Raw genomic sequence first — 19,580 nt, forward strand, 5'->3', positions numbered from 1 at the left:
ATATATAGAGAGAGAGAGAGAGAGAGAGAGAGAGAGAGAGAAAGAAAGAGAAACAAAAAGTGAGCTAAGAGAAATAACCCAGAGTCATCAGTGGCATGTATTCAAACAACATAGACAAACACAGGTTTATCAAATACTATTCGCCATAAATTCTTTATTTATTGAAACCATTTCCATTTCCAGCGGATATGTCATATTGCCATTTGGCAATTATGACCAGATCCACCTGAGAAGGGGAGTTAATCAAAAGAGACAAATATTCTCTGAAGTTGATATATCGTTAAACAAAACGATGGACGTATTGTCTGGAGATAAGAGAATAATTTTGGGTACATGTGTTTCTGGCTCAATAGCTATACCTGTATTTGTCTATATATGCATGTGTGTATGTGTATATGTGTACATGCATGTGTGTGTGCATGCATTTGTGTATGTGTACATGCATGTGTGTATGTGTGTGTGTGTGCAAGACTGTATATTTATTAGTGTATGGAAACAATATTGTTTAAATTTTAAACAACTCAGAGACACCATCTGCATAAAAAACAATAACTACATATAATTTTATTGAATTAAATTTAAATAAAGATGCTAATAATATGATATAAATATTCTTTAACAGATGTGTCGAATTCTGCAGCATTTATGTGACTACCAGTTACGACATCGTGTTGAAACTATAGTTGCATTTTCTGATCATTTTGTGGGAGAATGCCAAACAGTAAGTTTATAGTCAGTCATTTGTTTGCTTTCATCTTTTTCTATTTTATTCTTTACCTTAATTCTAAAGTCCTAAGTGATAATGCTAAGCATCATGATATTAGCAATTCTCAGCCTGAAGACCTGTTAGGAATGTATGCAACAGTGAACTCTACTTAAGACCCCCAAGGATCATCTGGTTTTCTTGTATCTCTATGTGATGGACATTATCACGATGTCCTGGGAGGAAATGAATCTGATAAGGTGTGGCAGTGTGGTTAAGAAGATTGCTTCCCAAACACATATTTTCAGGTTAATCCCTCTATGTAGCACCTGGGGCAAGTGTCTTCTAAAATAGACTCTGGCTGACCAAAGCCTTGTGAGTATTTAATAATGGTTTCAAATTTTGGCACAAGGCCAGTAATTTGAGGGGGGGAGAAAGTCCATTACATTGACCCCAGTGATCAACTGGTACTGATTTCTTCGATCCCAGAAGGAATGAAAGGCAAAGTTGAGCTCAGCACGATTTGAACTCATAACATGAAGATGGCTAAAATGCTGCTAAGCATTTAACCCAGTGTATTAACAATTCTACCAGCTCACTGCCTTTAATTTTATTGAATTATAATGGTATAATAACATAAATGACTAAGTGAGAAATGTAGATATCCATTTAGCCATTTCACCTTTTGTATTTCATGATATTTAATAATAAAACTATAAGATCTCTAAACATCAAAGGGCTATGAGGATCCACTCAAATAAAATTGGTATCAAGGGAGTTTACAGGTAAAAAAATGTTTGAGAACTAGATATAGAGACTCTTTCATTTTTATTGAAAACATTTTTGTGCTTCAATTATGAAATTACAAAACACTTCATGACTTTGATATCTGAATGTTTCCAATATTTCCATCTTCAGGACCAGTTGCGTCGTTACAACACCATCAAACAATCAGATCTTCCTTCTGCTGTTACTGCTAAAAAAACCAGGGAATTTCGATGTCCACCACAACAGCAGGTATAGAATTTCATCATTATTTGCAAACAATAAGTTTTATATATACATGTATGTATATTTACTTACTCACATAGGTAGTTCTAGGTTTCAGTCTACTGCACAACTCTTCGGGTAATGGTTTTCTACCATATAGTCAAGTCTTGTAAGAGAAATTTATAAACAGAAATTGTGTGTATTATTTGTGTGTGTGTGTGTGTGTGTGTGTGTGTGTGTGTGTGTGTGTGTGTGTGTGTGTGTGTGTGTGTGTGTGTGTGTGTGTGTGTGTGTGTGTGTGTGTGTGTGTGTGTGTGCGTGCGTGCGCGTGTGTGTGTGTGTGTGTTTGCATGTGTGTTTGTGTGTGTGTGCAGACCTTCTTGTTAACTTGTCTTCAGCAATAAGTAGCCCCAGTTTTACATCAATCAAAATATAATGTTTTCCATTAATTAAAAAGATTATCCTACTGTAGACTCTTTAAGAAAAACAGGTATAGCTCAGTGGTTGAGAAGCTTACTTCCCAACGAAGTGCTCTTGGGTTCAATTCCACTGTGAAAAATGTTTGGCAATGTTCATGAGTGTGTATGGGGGGTATTAGTGTGTACCCTTGTGTAGACATCATGTGATGACTATAAATGAACATCATTGTCATACGAGCAAGGTTGCTTGTTTCCAATCTTCCATGAAAAACATGTATGGCCATAGGAAAATATTACATTGCTTAGAAACAGGTTAAAGTTGGTATCAAGAAAGAGCATCCAGCTGTAGAAAATCTGCTTCAACAAATTCTATCCACCCCATACAAGCATGGAAAAGTGGATGTTAAAATGACAATGATGATTGTCATAAACCATTTATGAAGGTCGTCCTCAGCAAACTCTTTTGATCCAGTAGCATACAATAACACTCATAAAATCAATAACTACAAAGAAAATATTAATTCAAAGAATCAAATAGGAATTCTATGCAATTTGAATATTTGTTGTTTTTCTGAGAAGCAATTTGATGCATTTTAATGTATGAAATTACTGTATTTGATGGTATATAAGATGCACTTATTTTCCAAGAAAATTTCTCAAAAAGTCACCCCACGTCCTATATGAGAAGTTGGCCTAAATTACATGTTTTAGCATACCAAAAACATTTTTCTCCTGAATATACTCTGCTAAAATTAGAATACATCTATTATGCTCATGCATTTTTTACACCTTCAAATACAGTACTTTATGTCTTTAATTTACCCATTTTTCCTTTAGAAAATATTTCAGAAATGTTTCTAAATGCTAAAATTTGTTTTTATTTTTCCCATTCTTAGATGAAAAATCTTCTTAAATTCAAATCTGAAGAAGAATTTGATGAAGACATTTGTGCATGTCGGGAAGATTTTCGAGAGTCTCTATTGAATTACCATCAAACTTTAATGATTCATTGTGAAATGCCAACTTTGCAAAAACAGCCTGAAGCAAATGAAACTGAGCAGTTAGATGACTCTCCGAAATCGATGAAAGAAAAATTAAAATGCTTGATCTGGAGGGTTAAAAAAGAAGAAGAAATCAAAGAAAAATCGTCTGATGAAGAAACCAAAAATGGTATAGATATTATTTTATTTGTTCTGTAATATTATGAATGCTTTGGTTCTGAAACATTCAGTTAGTTTGTAATTTCAGTGATGTTGTTTGAAGAGGCATTTGATATAAAAGACAAAAATTATATTCCATCAATTTATTCATCTAAGTTTACATGTCAACTGGAGCAAGATTACTCAATGTGATGAGTAAAAAAGAACAAAGCACATTCAGTCAATTATAATTTCAACCAAAACCTTTCCAATGAATAAAAGTCCAACTAAAGTAAGCGTCTAAAAGTAAATACACTATGGTGTATAAGTAACTGAGATTACAATATTACCCCACTAAATGATGGGATGCCAGTCCATTGCAAGGTTAACTTCCCAGCTATTGCTGGAGCTCATTTACAGCTGAGTGGACTGGAGTAATGTGAAATGAAGAACACAATGCATTGCCTGGTTCAGGGATCAAAACTATAATCTTACAATCATAAATGCAACACCAGAACTACTAGGCCACATGCCTTCACTTACTCTGTAATTACTTATCAATTAGTCCATATTTTATTAATTGATCATTTGATTATATTTTTAACAAATTTTAAATTAAATGAATTTTTTTTTTAATTCGTTATGAATATAATTATGCATTATTATATTTAGTTTAGGCAAGGCATCAAGCTGGCAGAATCATTAGCACACCAGGTAAAGTGCCTAGCAGCATTTCATCCATCTTCATGCTCTGCATTCAAATACTTCCAGGGTCATCTTTGCCTTTCATCTTTTCAAGGTCAATAAAATGAGTACCAGTTGAGCACTGGAAGTTGATCTAATCGACTTTTTCCCTCTCCAAATATTGCTGGCCTTGTGCTAAAATCTAAAACCATTATATTAAGTTTAGGCTATAGATACACAAAACTAAAGAGCATTAAAGAAAATGTATTGAGGTATTTACAAATGTTTATGTTCTGAGATCAAATATCACTGCAGTCAACTTTGCCTTTCATTCTTTTAGGGTCAATAAAATACATGCCAGTCAGGCACTGGTGACTTTGCCTCTCCCCACCCCCAAATTTGCAGCCTTGTGCCTAAGTTACATGCAATTTTTATACTTAGTTTATCAATCAGATCCTTTCTCAATGATTTTGTTTGGTTATTTGAAATTATACATTTATCTACTTACAATGTTAATTATGTGGTTTATTATCAAAGATCTTGTTGACAAATACATTTCCAGAGTTCTGTCTCTGTACATAACCACTTTCTTAATTCTGGAACTGTATACTTTCAATTGGTAATCCATTTCAATCAAGTCAGATCACAGGAATAAATTATTATTATCCAATGATATCTCCAAATATTGCTATCTAAAACACTTGCTGTATATTGAGATAACATCTAAAACACACACTGTATATTGAGATAATGTCTACTTCTGAGTGATTATGATCAATGTTGATCAATTTTGGTATGCTTTCATATTTGGTATTCAATTCCTTTTCTATGACTATATTTCTAGATTCTCTACAAAAACTTATTGCCCAAACAATGGTTCGGTGGGGAGAAGAAACATTCCTCTCTGACCAGAACCTGGTCAGAGAAATGTTTAGTCTGCTTCACAGACAGTATAATGGTGTTGCAGAAGTAAGTAAAATTTCTGTATATTTTCATAATTTCAAAATTACATTTTTAATTTCTTGTCTTGTTAATTACTTTATTTGAGGGAAGATTATCATTGTCATGTAGGGTTCATAAGCAAAATAAATTGAAGGCAAAGTATGTCTGAAGAAATTTTAAATCTTAATTTCTTTATTTCAAAAATTTCATTTACATTTGATTATTTTTGTTTTTATTTCAGTTACTTTCTGCTTTGGAGAAAGCTTATGTAATCAGTAATTCTAGTATTGAAGACATCAACGAATTATTAAAAGCTTTAGGACACATCCGTTCTTTGCTTTTGGTCCAAGTGGCCGTTGATGAGGAAGAGTCCATGAAAACAAGCCTCAAGTATGTAATATCAATTTTTTAACATTTGTTTTAAAATACAATGCAAGGGGAAAGAAAAACAATTTTTAATTATAAAAATGACAAAGCATATTTTCAAGATATTTTCCAAATCATTTTCATCACTTTGTAAGAGGAAAAAAACTAGTTCAATTTACATTGCAGCATCCATGACTTTCAGAAACATTTTATTCATGCTCAGAATTGTTGAAGCATGGAATAAACTTAGTTATACAAAAAGAAAATAATAATTCTGTCAATGTCTTGTTTTATTTTATTTTATTTCTTTAGGGAACTCATGGACAACAAAGTATTTTTCCAGCATCCTGATTTGATGCGTGCTTTATGCGTACATGAGACAGTTATGCAGCTTATGGTAAACACACTTAACAAAGCACAACAGCATCAACAAGCAGCAGCATCTGAGCAAGCAGCTGGTAACAGAACATCAATTGCTGGTGCTCCAAGTGAAAGTGATCCTAGTGCTGTACAAAGTAAGGTAAGGATATGATCACTGTTTGAATTCAACTACAAGTTTAATGCAGGTAAACAAATATGTTGTGCCATGTTCATATTTTGCTGGTAGGAATTCAATTGTAGGAATTCAAAAGTTTAGAGAATGTCACTTTAAAAGTTGATGCGTTGGTACTTTTTTCATTGAATATTTTTTAAGTGCAAGTCAAAGCTTTTGGTTTGGTTTGGTTTGGTTTAGTTTGATGAAACTACAAAGAGACAGCTGATCTTTAGTTTGGTGTTCAAAGTATCCTGCACATCTAGAACAGTGAAATACTACCCCTTCTTTATTTTCCTTACATTTGATGGCACAAAAGGTGTCATACAAGAAGAAACAATTGAGATTTACCAGTTGCTCATGCAACTGTATCTTTCACTGAAACTGTCAGTGTCTACGAAGTGGAATCTTGGTCTTTGGCCCTAATATACTGTTATATACCTTCATTATCATGAAAACCCATTTGAAATATGCACATACACATGCACACACGCACATACACACATGTGTGTGTATGTGTGTGTATATGTGTGCACGCATGTGTTTGTGTTTGTTCCATCACCATAACTTGACAACTAATGTTGGTTTGTATACATCCTCATAACCTAGCTGTTTATCAAAACAGACTGATAGAATAGGTGCCATACTTTAAAAAATAGCATTTATTGAGATCGATTTATTTGACTAGACCCTCCAAGGTGATGTCCCAGCATGCCCACAGTCCAATGATTGAAACAAGTAAAAGATAAATGATAAGATAATTTTATGAGTTGTACCTTATTGGCTCCAGTGATTTAATGCTACCCAAATATTATACTCTGTAGCAAGATGCTTGTGCTGAAATGGTTGTCATGTGTTGCCGCTTCCTCTGTTATTTCTGCCGCATCAGTCGACAAAATCAAAGAGCAATGTTTGAACATCTGAGTTACTTGCTGGAAAACAGCAGCATGCTTCTCGGTAAGTATATACAAAGTCTATTATTTTCTGTTCAAAACATATTGCATTAATACTTGACTGCTTTATGATAAGGACTCAGAGATATAGGATTTGTCATTCCAGTAATGAGAGGTTAGCCATTAATTGTCAAACAAGACATTTATATATGATACAATTTCATAATCAACTAGAAAATATATCACCATTTCTATAGAGTTTGTTAAGAATTATTTGAAAGTATATTGAGTGGTGAAAACTATTTGTTCTCTAAATCTGTGATGAATCTCATCAAAATGCTAAACTTACATCCACAGCACAAGGATCCAAAGAATGTGTGTGTGTGCATGTGGTGTGTGTGTGTGTGTGTGTGTGTGTGTGTGTGTGTGTGTGTGTGTGTGTGTGTGTGTGTGTTCCACCTGGCCTCTTGTCTTTGTTGTCTTTTCCAACCACTTTTTCTCATTCTCTTATTTCTTCTGATTAAGGACTTATGTCTGAAACATCAAAATCCTTTCTCTTCTGTTTAAGTATTAAGCTAATACAATTTATCCCTTCTGCGTTGTCTTCTTCTTGTGCTCATTGCCTTGAATAAATTACCATTTTTTTATAATCAAACAGCTCGTCCATCACTGCGAGGCTCCTGTCCACTTGATGTTGCATATTCTTCTCTTATGGATAACAACGAACTTGCTTTAGCTCTCAGAGAGTCGAATTTGGAAAGAATTACTGTTTATTTGTCTCGTTGTGGTCTCCAAAGCAATGCTGAACTTTTGGAGAAAGGATATCCTGATATTGGTTGGGATCCTGTAGAAGGAGAGAGATTTTTGGACTTTTTCCGATTCTGTGTCTGGGTAAATGGTATGTAAACTTTTTATATGAAGATTCCTCACTTTTATGATATGACATAATTCTGTAAAAAAATAGTTATTAATTATTTAAGTTGTTTCGAGTGACAAGGCATGGCTGTGTAGTAAGAAACTATCTTCCTGATAGCATGGTTCTGGGTTCAGTTCCACTGCATGGCACCTTGGGCAAGTGTCTTCTACTATAGCCTCAGGCCTTGTGAGTGAATTTGCTAGATGGAAACAGAAAGGTGCCCATTGTATATATGTATATATGTGTTTCATTGTGTCTGTGTTTATACCCCCCACCACCACCACCACCACCACTTGACAACTGGTGTTGGTGTATTTACATCCCTGTAACTTAGTGGCTCAGCAAAAGAGACCAGCAGAATAGGTACCAAGTTTTAAAAAAAGAATGAGTACTGGTGGGTGATACATTCAACAAAAAAATTCTTCAGCATGGTGCTCCAGCATTGCTGCAATCTAATGACTGAGACAAGTAGAAGATAAAAGAAAAAGATATAATTTTACAATAATGTCTTAATTTCTGATAACTTGAATATTAACCTGTGTTTCTGAAATTCTCATAAATATTATATTATTCCATATCATCTCTGTGGGTCAAGTTAATTTATTCTGTATGATCTTTCTGGATCATAGGCACAGGAGTAGCTGTGTGGTAAGAAGTTTGCTTCCCAACCACATGGTTCTGGGTTCAGTCTCACTGCATGTAACCTTAGACAAGTGTCCTCTACTATAGCCTCAGGCCAAACAAAGCCTTAAGAAAATTTGGTAGACAGAAACTGAAAGAAGCCCTTCATATATGTTGGTGGGGGGTATCTATGTATGGGTGTCTTTGTGTCTGCGTTTGTCTTCCTATCACTGTTTGACAACTGGTATTGGTGTGTTTACATCTCCACAACTTAGTGGTTCAGCAAAAGAGACTGATAGGATAAGTACTTAGGCTTAACTAAGTCCTGGGGTTGATTATTCAACTAAAGCCTTCAAAGTAGTGCCCCAGCTTGACTGCAGTCCAATGACTAAAGCAAGTAAAAGAGACAAAATATATCCTAGGTGCAAGGATAGCAATATGGGTAAGAAGTTCATTTCCCAACCACATGGCTCTAGGTTCAATCCTATTGAGTGACACCTTGGACAAGTGTCTTTTATTATAGCCTCAGTTTGACGAATACCTTTGAGAATGGAATTTGATAGATGGAAACTCTACAGAAGCCCATCTCTCTCTCTCTCTCTTTCACTCTCTCTCTCTCTCTCTCTCTCCCCCACACACACACACCACACATAGTGTTGGAGTTTGTGTCATGTCTGTGTATGTATTTATGCAATCACAACAAAAGCAATGCTATTTATATGTCACAGGGTGGTGAACTGGCAGAAGTGTTATCACATAGGCCAAAATACTTGGCAGCATTTCTTCCAGGCTTTCATGCTCTGAGTTCAAACCCCAGTAAGGTCAATGTTGTCTTTCATCTTTTCCGGATTGATGATATATATTATCAGTGAAGCACTGAAGGTTGGTGTTATCTACTAACACCCTCTCACTAAAATTGCTGGCCTTGTGTCAAAACTAGAAACCACTATTCATGTACTAAATCTTAGAAGTTCAATAAAAAGAGATTGATAAAATAATTACTTAACTGAAACATATGTCTGATCAAAGAAAACCCTTAAAGGTAGTGCCCCAGCATGACCTCAGTTCAATGACTGAAACAAGTGAACAAATAAAGAATATAGAAATATTTAATATGCCCATTACATGTAGAAGTTTATCTTCTTATATTCATTATTCCAAAATGAGACATTATAAATTCGTGATTTGTATAAAGCAATATAACATTTTATCTTTTAATAATATAGGAGAAAGTGTGGAAGAGAATGCCAATCTAGTAGTTCGCCTACTTATCCGCAAGCCTGAGTGCTTAGGACCAGCCCTGCGTGGTGAAGGAAGCGGATTGCTTAAGGCTACCCGAGATGGAATCAAAATGTCTGAACAAATTGCAGCAGCCAAAGACACTAATGCTGCAAACTTCCTCAGAGTTATTAATGATGATGATGACACAGGTGGAGAATACCTTTTCCAAAGGTAATTATAACAATAATTATACATACACACACACACACACACACACACACATATATATATATATATATATATATATATATAATACAGACAAAAAACAAATGTTGAAATTTTGTTATTTTGAATGCATGTAATATATGTGTTTTGAGTAGTTATGTAAGAGAGTTCTTTCATAATATCCTCCTCAGTCATGTATAATGACACAGATAATTTCTCAAATATAACTTTTGCATGCAGAACATTTATATATAATATGTATATATAATGTAGTACTGAATTTATTTTATGTTTTTGAAATATATCAGTATTAATGAACTTATGACAACTCTTCTCTCTCTCACTCCCTCTCAGGAGACACGCAAATTGGTGTTTATAACTATCACTATAAGTAACATTACAACATGCAGACCAATGGTTCTCAAACATATTTTGTCAAAGAACAAACTCATTCCTATTTTTATTTTATTTTAAAGAAAGAATTTACTCATCAAAAACAAGAACATATACTTTATTCCTTCTAGACACTTTGTTCTTACCATCAAAAACTGTATGTCATTTATGTGATTGGGATTTTTAAAAATTCTAGAGACATGAAACAATTCATTGTTAACCATGCAACTCAAATAACAGCATGTAAATCTATAGTCAAAACAACTCTTTCAATAGAGAAAATCAAAACTTATGATGATTTTTACATACTATCATTTGCAGTTTTATCTACTTTGAGTTGGACAGTTAAAAACGAATTATTCTAAATCTCTCAAAGTTTTAAAATTTTTTCTGATGTCATCAATACACTACAAACTGTGGACCCAAACATATTTGGTGAAAGAACTTTTATTTGATAGTCTAAAAATCATTGAACCCATTCCTGTTTTTATGGACAACCCCTGACTCTAGGATGTAATTCCAACTTTTATTTATAAAATACATTTTTATAAAATTTCAACATGGAACCTCAAAATATTTTCATGGAACCCACTTTAAAAAACATCCCTGTATATAAATAGCTTTCAGATGGAATCATTTTAATACTCAGCTTCATTCGAGAATTTATTTTTTTCTTTCCTTCAGTAAATATGATTTTACAACTCTACCAGCTGATGATGATGAAGACTACATAGACATGGGATGTGCAATCCTCAACTTCTACTCCAGTTTGGTTGATTTATTAGGACGCTGTGCTCCTGATGCTGAAACCCTTAAAGCTGGACGAAGCAATTCTTTGAGAGCTCGTGCTATTCTTCGGAGTTTGGTGTCAATGGAAGACCTTGAAGGTGTATTAGGACTCCGATTTATTTTACCATCTGGATTTGGGCAATACGAAGGTACTTTCAAACAGAATATGTTCTTTCATTTTAACACATTATCACCAATTTCAGTATTATCTTTAAGATAAATTTTAAAATCTACCAAAACTCTTCAATTCCTTCAGTGTTTTCCTCTTTCGTACTATAATCATTGTGTTAGAACAATATTTAGTGTCAAATCCACCAACATAGATAATATCAATCATGGCACTGGCATGACTGTTCCAAACCATGTGGTCTTGGGTTCAATTCCACTGCATGGTACCTTAGGCAAGCACTTTTTACTCTAGTGTCTGACCAACTAAAGCCTTGTGAGTAGATTTGGCACATGGAAACTGAAAGAAGCCTATCATATATATATATATATATATATATATATACATTCATACATACGCGCGCGCGTGTGTGTGTGTGTGTGTGTGTGTGTGTGTGTGCATGTATGCGTGTGTGTGTTCTTGTGTATAGCCTTGTCTAGACATCAAGTGATGTCTGCAAATGAGCATCATCACTATCCTCTTCCATGAGAAACATGTCTTGCAATAGGAAAATATTACCTTGATTGGTAAAACAGGTGAGGGTTGATGCCTCAATAAATTCCATCAGACTGATGCAAATATGGAAAAATGGACGTTAAAGGATGATGATGATGATATCCTTATGATGGATCAGCAGAATTTTAAGAGCTTTGGCCAAAATATCTTGCAGTGTTTGATTATAGCACTTAACATTCTGCTTCATTGCTTATGAATATTGACTTTGCTCAGCCTGCCTCTGACACGATCAATAAAGAAAATAGCAATTGAATATTGGAGTTATAATAAATGAGTTGATATAATTAATGAGTTGATATAATAAACGAGTTGATATAATAAATGAGTTGATATAATGAGTTGATATATATCACCTTCACATGTGAGCCTGGATGACTGTTCATTAATGGATAATTACAAAAAGATGAACCACTATGGATGCTTACGAGCATCACATCCAAAAGAACCTATAGCATAAATACTTCTCAGCATTATGTAATCCCCTTCCAGCAAGGAAATTTATCCTCGTATTTTAGAAGTCTTCTATATTTCCACTGTTTCACTTACAAATTGGTTTTGCAATGTACACATTTGTATGAAACCCTCAGAATATTACTTAGATATTAAGTAATATAATGTCTGTCTGCATGTATGTACGTATGCACATGTATTTATATATGTACATATGGATGCATCAATGAATGTATGTATGTGTATGCATGCAGCTATACATGCAAGGATGTGTTTATTAAGGCTAACATTTTTAGCTATTCAGTTCCAACCAATAGGTTAATTGTTTTCTTTTCAAAAATGTTTATAGAGGCTGAAATTTACTCTGCGGATGTGTGTGCGTGTGTGTGTATTCATTTGTGAGCATGTGCATGCATGTGTGTGTGTGTGTGCATGAGAGTTTGAGTGTCTATGGTGTATGCCTGTGCACATGCACACACACACACACACACACACACACACACACACACACACACACTCATCCTTTCAGATTCATGCACAATTTATTAAATATCAAATCTATATTTTGTTATATATTTCTTTGTTTAACAGAAGGAGTACCAGTTCCTCTACCTCCTGGATTGGTGCCCACGCATAAAGCAGCCATTGTGCTGTTTTTGGAAAGAGTCTATGGAATACCAGATCGAACAGTTTTCTTCAGATTACTAGAAGATGGTTTCCTACCTGATCTTCGAGCAGCAACATCATTGGATACAGTAAGTATAGTTGTTTCTTTTCAATTACTCATCATCTTACACTAGGGGAGATCTATCTCTCTCTATATATATATGTGTGTGTGTATGTATGCATATGCATAGTATTAATGTTTGTTTTTTTAGGTTTAGTTATAATGGTTTCAAAATTTGGCACAAACCCATCAATTTCAGGGGAATGGGGAAGTCCATTACATCAACTCCAGTGTGTAACTGGTACTTATTTTATCGACCCCGAAAAGATGAAAGGCAAAGTTGGCCTTGGCAGAATTTGAGCTCAGAACATAAAAACAGATAAAATGTCACTAAGCATGAGGCTTAGTAATAATAAAACAATTTTCCATTAATCTGATGGGATATTCTATGCCTTTGTACAGTACACATTCATTATTCTTTAAAAAAAACATTATTGACATGATCTTTGAAGTTTTGGCCAGTTAAGCCATCATTGGACTGTGTTGCATGGAAGTTAATCTTGGCGTTATATAGTCTTTGTTGAGTTAAAAGCTTCTTAGGATATGTGGGCTTGAGTGGAGTGACAATTAAGTTTCAGGGTAGGTTGTTAGGGAGAGGTGTTTTGGAGAAATTTTTATCGATTAAATTTACTTGAGTTTTTACTGATTAAGTTTATTTGAAATTTTAAAATCAAGTTTGAAAACGATGATGTTGACAGCGGTAACTGTAGTCATGATGGATATTGGTATTTATATTAACACATACAGTATTGCAGACCAGTTTTCCGTTGTTTACTGCGAATAATGTTGAAATTGGGTTCATTTGCCCCTTGATAGTTTATCTTAATTGATATAAACTTTACAAGTTTAATCCTTAAATTGATGTCTAATGACTGGAGACTTTTTGAGTTGAAATGTTATATGAGTCAATAGAGTTGTTAATAGTTATTAAAAATGCACCCAATTTTAATTAGTTATTAATTTAGTTATTAAAAATGCACCCAATCAAAATTAACACATTAATTGATATTTGTTTTTAAGGTCACCCCAGATGAAAGTGATATGGCATTGGCACTTAACAGATACTTATGTAACTCCGTCCTACCCTTGATGACTACCCACTGTCACTTCTTTAGAGATGCTGACCATGTATCTGCCTTGATGGACAACACTTTGAATACCGTATACAGATATACAAAGTGCCGCTCTCTCACCAAGGGACAACGAGATGTTGTATGTGATTTCCTTGTGGCGTTCACACAGTAAGTAGCAAATCAATTAACACTTTAATTAGCTTTCAAGAATGTCAGTTTGCTGCAATTTTAAACAGAACTCACAATTTAAAAAAAAAGTTTTTTAATGGAATATACTGTTGGAGGGGAAAATCCTTTTGTAATCATCTTTTGTTATCATTTCTCGACTGTGAATATTCCTTTAGTCTATCATAAATATTGTTTTGTTTTGTTTTCAGTCCCTATGAAACTTTTCACCTCAAAACACTTCAACACATGTTAATCTTTAAATATTTATACTCATCAATTAGAATTACATATTCAAATAAAATCAGTTATACTAACAGATAGATTATTAATATAGGAAGATATAGTTATACATTTATGAAAATATTATTTATGAAACACTCATCAAATTCTCTGCTATATTCAAGCTTAAGCTTTTAATACATTTGCATATCAAAAGCAGTTACATTTTAGAATACTCATAATAATTATACTAATACTAATTAGATAACTTAAAATTTATTATGTGTATTTGAATTAAAAATATGTTAACAAGGATAGCCTTCTTTGTACTATATTTTAAAATATTTTCTTAAAAACTACTAAATATGCCTTCCTGCTTTACTATTCTATAATTTTGTTACTGTCTTTATGCAAACCAAATAAAAAAGATAAAATTGAAATCTCTGCCATAGGGTAAATTCATCCTAAGTATCTTCAGGAAAGTAGTAATTCCTTTTGTTTTTCTATTTGTGTCTTCTTTCTTTTTTTCAGTCAAATAACACAAGGAAACTGGTATAGTTATTATACATTAGTCCTTTTGATGCACTTTGAAAATGTTTATTAAAATGTGGTTTCATATTGATTGTTTTTTCTATTTAAACTTAAGGCCTTTACTATTTAAGATGGGAACATCATTTCCAGTGGATTCTACACTGAGTTATAATAGTTACAATCTTCATCAAGATGTTTTTTCAATAGTAATTCTAAATTAATAAAGCTATGGACAAATTTTAAAAATATTACCTTTCTAAACATTTTAGACTATTGAAACAAATGATTTTACTACATAAACTAGAGAATATATACATAATTTAGACAATTCCTCTGTTTTTATTTGGTAAGATATTTGTTTTATTCTAATAGAAATAGGCAAGAATCTTCTGCAATAAAAAACTTGATAGGCATATTATAGCCACAACATTAAAAGTGGAAAATATTAAGAAATATTTTTCCATAAATTAAAAATATGGTACCCCCATCCAAAGTAATAACATAGCCATTGGCTTTAGATTCATAAACAAGATTTATAATTTTCCTTTCCAAAACAATTTAACAGTTTCAACACACAGTAATTCATTAAATACTTTCTTTCTGTGAGAGGTTAAGAGAAAACCAAAAATTAACTATTTTGAACAAATATTTAAGAAAAAATACTCTAAGATACCAAATTCTTTTAAATAAAACATTTCAGTAATTTCCATCAAAAATATTACTCAGTATTTAGCATGAAACGAATGTGAAATATATGAAGAGGAAATCTAAACATGATCTTATTTATAATTGATGGGGTTATCTGCTCTGGACACACATTTTTCTAATGTGTCAATGAACTTACATTCATACAAAAGTAGTTGCTTCAACTGTATATACTGGGCCATTTTATATATATATATATATATATATATATAGGTTATGAGCAATAGTGGTGTCAATTAGACCCAGAGGTTTCAGGTAATGCTGAGTAAGTACTATGAATAGACCATAGTTAAGCTCCAGATTCGGAGATTATGCAAATAAGGGGTCCAATGTAGGTCATATATCAGCGTGAATCTAAGGATTTACTTTTCGTAATGAGATTAAAAAAAACCGAGGCTGTGTATAATATTGAACATTTATAAATAGGTCTTACAGCTGTTTCCAGGATATTTATTATATCCCTTCATCGGAGAGGTTGGTTAAGCAATAGTTAGTTTAGATAAGATAGGAAATAGAGAGTGAATGTAGGGAATATTGTATTTGTAAATCCATTGTTTAGGCAGAATGGTACACATATAAGATTCCAATACTTTGTGAGTAAAACCCAATAGTCTTTAATATTGGTCATTGCATTTGTAAACAGAACCCTACAGAACCCTTGATTCAATAACACTGTGTATAAACTCTTCATCAGGTGTTTTGGGGAAATTTTGAACCTGGGTTCTCATTCCTAAAGTATTTTTCGATGTTATTATCATTATTATTCAGGTCACTGCCTGGAATTGAACTCAGAATCTTGGGGTTAGTAGCCTGCACTCTTAATCACTACACCATATGCCTGTGGATATATAGAACTGGATTAGTACTATTGGGTTATTGGATTGTTACTATGGCTGTGGAATAGTGTTATAACACATCCTTTTGATATATCTATATATATATATATATATATGAATATGTATATACATATATATATAAACATATAAGTATATGTATATTTGTACATATATGTGTGTATATATGTGTATACATGTGTGTGTGTGTGTGTGTGTGTATAATATGTGTGTAAGTATTGTATATGTATATATAAAATATAAATGAGTAACAAAGATGTATAAGTGTCAGTTCATTATGGCCATTTTGAATGACTCCTTTAATTTATCAATGAAAGCATTACATCATCACAATTGATCAATTAAAGAAGTCACTCGAAACGGCCGTAATGAACTGACATGCATTTTTGTTACACATTTATATTTTACTCACCTACCCCAGAATTTGCACTTTGGAATTATTTGGAAAGTGTCTTTATATAAAGTACATATCTGAACAAATGAGAGCGGACTTATTTACTAAGCTGGATCATGTCACCTACATACAGAGCATGAATACCGGGGAAAAAATTTTATGTAGAGTTTGATACTCACCTAGTATTGTTTGAGTGTGCAAATAAGTTCATCCTAACAAGGTGCCCCAATTACATTTCACATATATATATATATATATATATATATATATATATATATATGTATATATATATATATACAAATACATATGTTTGTTTGTATATATATATATATATATATATATGCACACGCATATACATTCATATATATATTTAAGTGTATGTGTGTATCAAATTAGTTTATGTAGTTAAATCTGAGAAGGGGAAAACATTATTATACTTAAGAAGCTTGTGTTTTGCAAGTTAGGTTTCCCTAGGTTTTTTTTAGTTTAAATTCTATAAATAAGTTACACTGTGGTGAGTAAAGCTGTATCCCTTTAAGATGTATGATAAATTGGCAGTGAGGTATCAGTGACTATCTCATGGTTATAATCCTCTATTTTATACTTTTAGCTGCTTCATTTGCCACTGGTATTTACAGAAACATGTGTACTCTCTTAGTCAAATATTTAGCATTTAATAAATTTCAGATTTTGTAATTGTATTGCTAAATAAAGTTAATTGTTGCCTAACCAATGTATCACATCATTTTACTACATAACAACCCTTACCCTCAACTGTTTTCACACTTCATCAATTACCCAGACAAAGTTCTGCCACTCCTATTTTGAATACATTTGACAGCAAATTAGTTTCATGTCTTATCCAACTAAGGTAGCTGACTGACTGACACTTATCAACTTGCATGTCTCTCACACCCCATCAGTAGCTAAAAGACATTTGCTGACTATTGCAATGCCTGTAAGATCACCTTCAATCAAGAAAGCAAAAGTTGTTCTTCTGTATCACAACCAACAAGTTATCTCACTTCTTGAATTGTGAGCAAGCATTCAGATATTTTCACCTTTTCACTAATGTCATCACCCTCACAGTCACTGAATGCAAAATCTTCTCTCTTCACCACAACTTAACAAAGTGTCTCTTCAATCATCATCAAATAGTTTACTCTAGAGTAAACTCCTGTCCTCATTTAACTCTTCAATCTATTTCTCTTCAGATCAATCAATTCTATGGTTTAACTTAATGTTAAATATTCAATTGCTGAAAGAATCATTAAAGTAACGTAACTGTTTTTGAGTTTAGATGAGTGCCATAATATTAGCATTATATAAGACACTGTACATAAGCATGGATGTGTATATAGAAAAAGATATATATGTATATAATCAATGCTGTTCTCAGACAAAGAGCAAAAATGACAAATTTAAGTTCTTCAGGCAAAATAATGTCATAACATAAATATACAAATGCATTCATGCAGATCGATTTGAATACATAAAGTAGCTTGAGTTGAGTTATGTTTCAAAAGATGACACTCTTCAGCTTGTCTTGATATATTTAACCAAAAAATTCAAAGTAAAAAAAGTTAAAAGATATATAAAAGCAGTCATTCTTCTCACGGAAAACAGAAATTTAATAAAAGATATACAATGAAACTTTTAAAAATATTTTGGAAAAACGATGTAAATGTAGAAGTATTAGAAAACTAAGCCTGTAAGTAATCTTAACAATAATTCAAAGATTATTTTATGGTCTCTATCAATATCTTATAAGTCTTTATGGTAAACACAACTTTTAAGTATTGTTTGACTACTATATATTAGTTTCCAAAAAGCATATGCATCGAAATTTCGGGTTTATTCTTAAAAATGACATAATTGTTGTAGTCAAACAAATCTTTTTGAGGAATCACTAAATAGTCTGATATAAATTCAATTTTTTCCAATATAAAAGAATACAGATTTTAGAAATTAATGTTAACAGGGCTGGAGATTTGCAGTAATAAAGAAAATCTCATTAATTTAGTTTCATTTTGAAAAAATATATATAGATTTTATAAATGACATCTTCTCCTGCAATGAAGGTGAAATATTGAATCTAGTAGCATGGGTGTTTTATAAACTATCAGTCACTGTTGCTTTTCTGTTTACTGTTTGTGTATCTGTCAATCAATATTGTGACCAGTTTTAGTTATTGGCAATATTTGTGTAAATATACAAATCTATGCACTGCTGTGGTGGTCTTGTTCTATATTCAACCATGTTTTTGTTCATCTATTACACATTAGAATGCAACACAATGCATTTATATTATTTCTATAAAAAAATAATTAATAAATATGTGCAATATATTTCCTTTATTGTCATCTTGTTTTATAACCAGAAAAATGTTTCAAAACAAGTTTACTAAGAATTTTAAAAAACTATAATTACATTAGTGCAAAATTAGGGATATGCTTATTAAAATATAAATATATATTTTGTACTTTCAATGGAATTAGTTACTATTTATATTTAGTTTCTTAAATTGTCATTTGTAAGTGTATTTAATTCCAGAAAATTAAGAATACCTCAAAATAACCTAAATAGTTAATAACACTTTAGCTAACTGACTAAATGAATAATTTTTTTTTTTTTTAAATAAGGTGAATGAAATCTAAATAAATTTAACAACGATGTTTAGGACAGCTATAATCTTTTACAAAGATTGTTAATTTTCCTATCAAAGCCACTACATTTCCTATAAAATAGTAGTCCTTATTACTTGTGATTTATTCATGGTATTGCATGCTACTTGTGAATATTCAGCTTCAGGTTACCAACAAGTGAATAGATTTTAATTTATTCATGCCTATAAGATTTATTGGAATGTTTTGTGATACATAAGGTGTTGTGATGTTTTCTTTTTACTTCTTGTGTGTGTGTGTGTGTGTGTGTGTGTGTGTGT

General features: G+C 32.4%; 1 protein-coding gene across 16 annotated transcripts in view; it reads left to right on the plus strand.

Moving 5' to 3' along the window:
- LOC106881762 (ryanodine receptor 2) overlaps positions 1-19,580 on the plus strand; it is a 381,060-nt gene that overhangs the window by 212,285 nt on the left and 149,195 nt on the right. For 11 of the 16 annotated variants that reach the window (XM_014932251.2, XM_014932252.2, XM_014932258.2 and 8 more), the window contains 13 exons: positions 623-721; positions 1,622-1,720; positions 3,009-3,282; positions 4,780-4,904; positions 5,119-5,267; positions 5,556-5,763; positions 6,600-6,732; positions 7,327-7,566; positions 9,432-9,657; positions 10,729-10,982; positions 12,557-12,720; positions 13,713-13,933; positions 14,684-14,704. In XM_014932251.2, coding sequence (XP_014787737.1) covers positions 623-721; positions 1,622-1,720; positions 3,009-3,282; positions 4,780-4,904; positions 5,119-5,267; positions 5,556-5,763; positions 6,600-6,732; positions 7,327-7,566; positions 9,432-9,657; positions 10,729-10,982; positions 12,557-12,720; positions 13,713-13,933; positions 14,684-14,704 — 2,213 coding nt within the window. The remainder of the gene's footprint in view (positions 1-622; positions 722-1,621; positions 1,721-3,008; positions 3,283-4,779; positions 4,905-5,118; positions 5,268-5,555; positions 5,764-6,599; positions 6,733-7,326; positions 7,567-9,431; positions 9,658-10,728; positions 10,983-12,556; positions 12,721-13,712; positions 13,934-14,683; positions 14,705-19,580) is intronic. The other 5 variants (XM_052971841.1, XM_052971847.1, XM_052971843.1 and 2 more) reach the window with 1 other exon arrangement.

This window comes from Octopus bimaculoides, chromosome 11 (genome assembly GCF_001194135.2).
Source record: "Octopus bimaculoides isolate UCB-OBI-ISO-001 chromosome 11, ASM119413v2, whole genome shotgun sequence".
Classification (NCBI taxonomy): domain Eukaryota; kingdom Metazoa; phylum Mollusca; class Cephalopoda; order Octopoda; family Octopodidae; genus Octopus; species Octopus bimaculoides.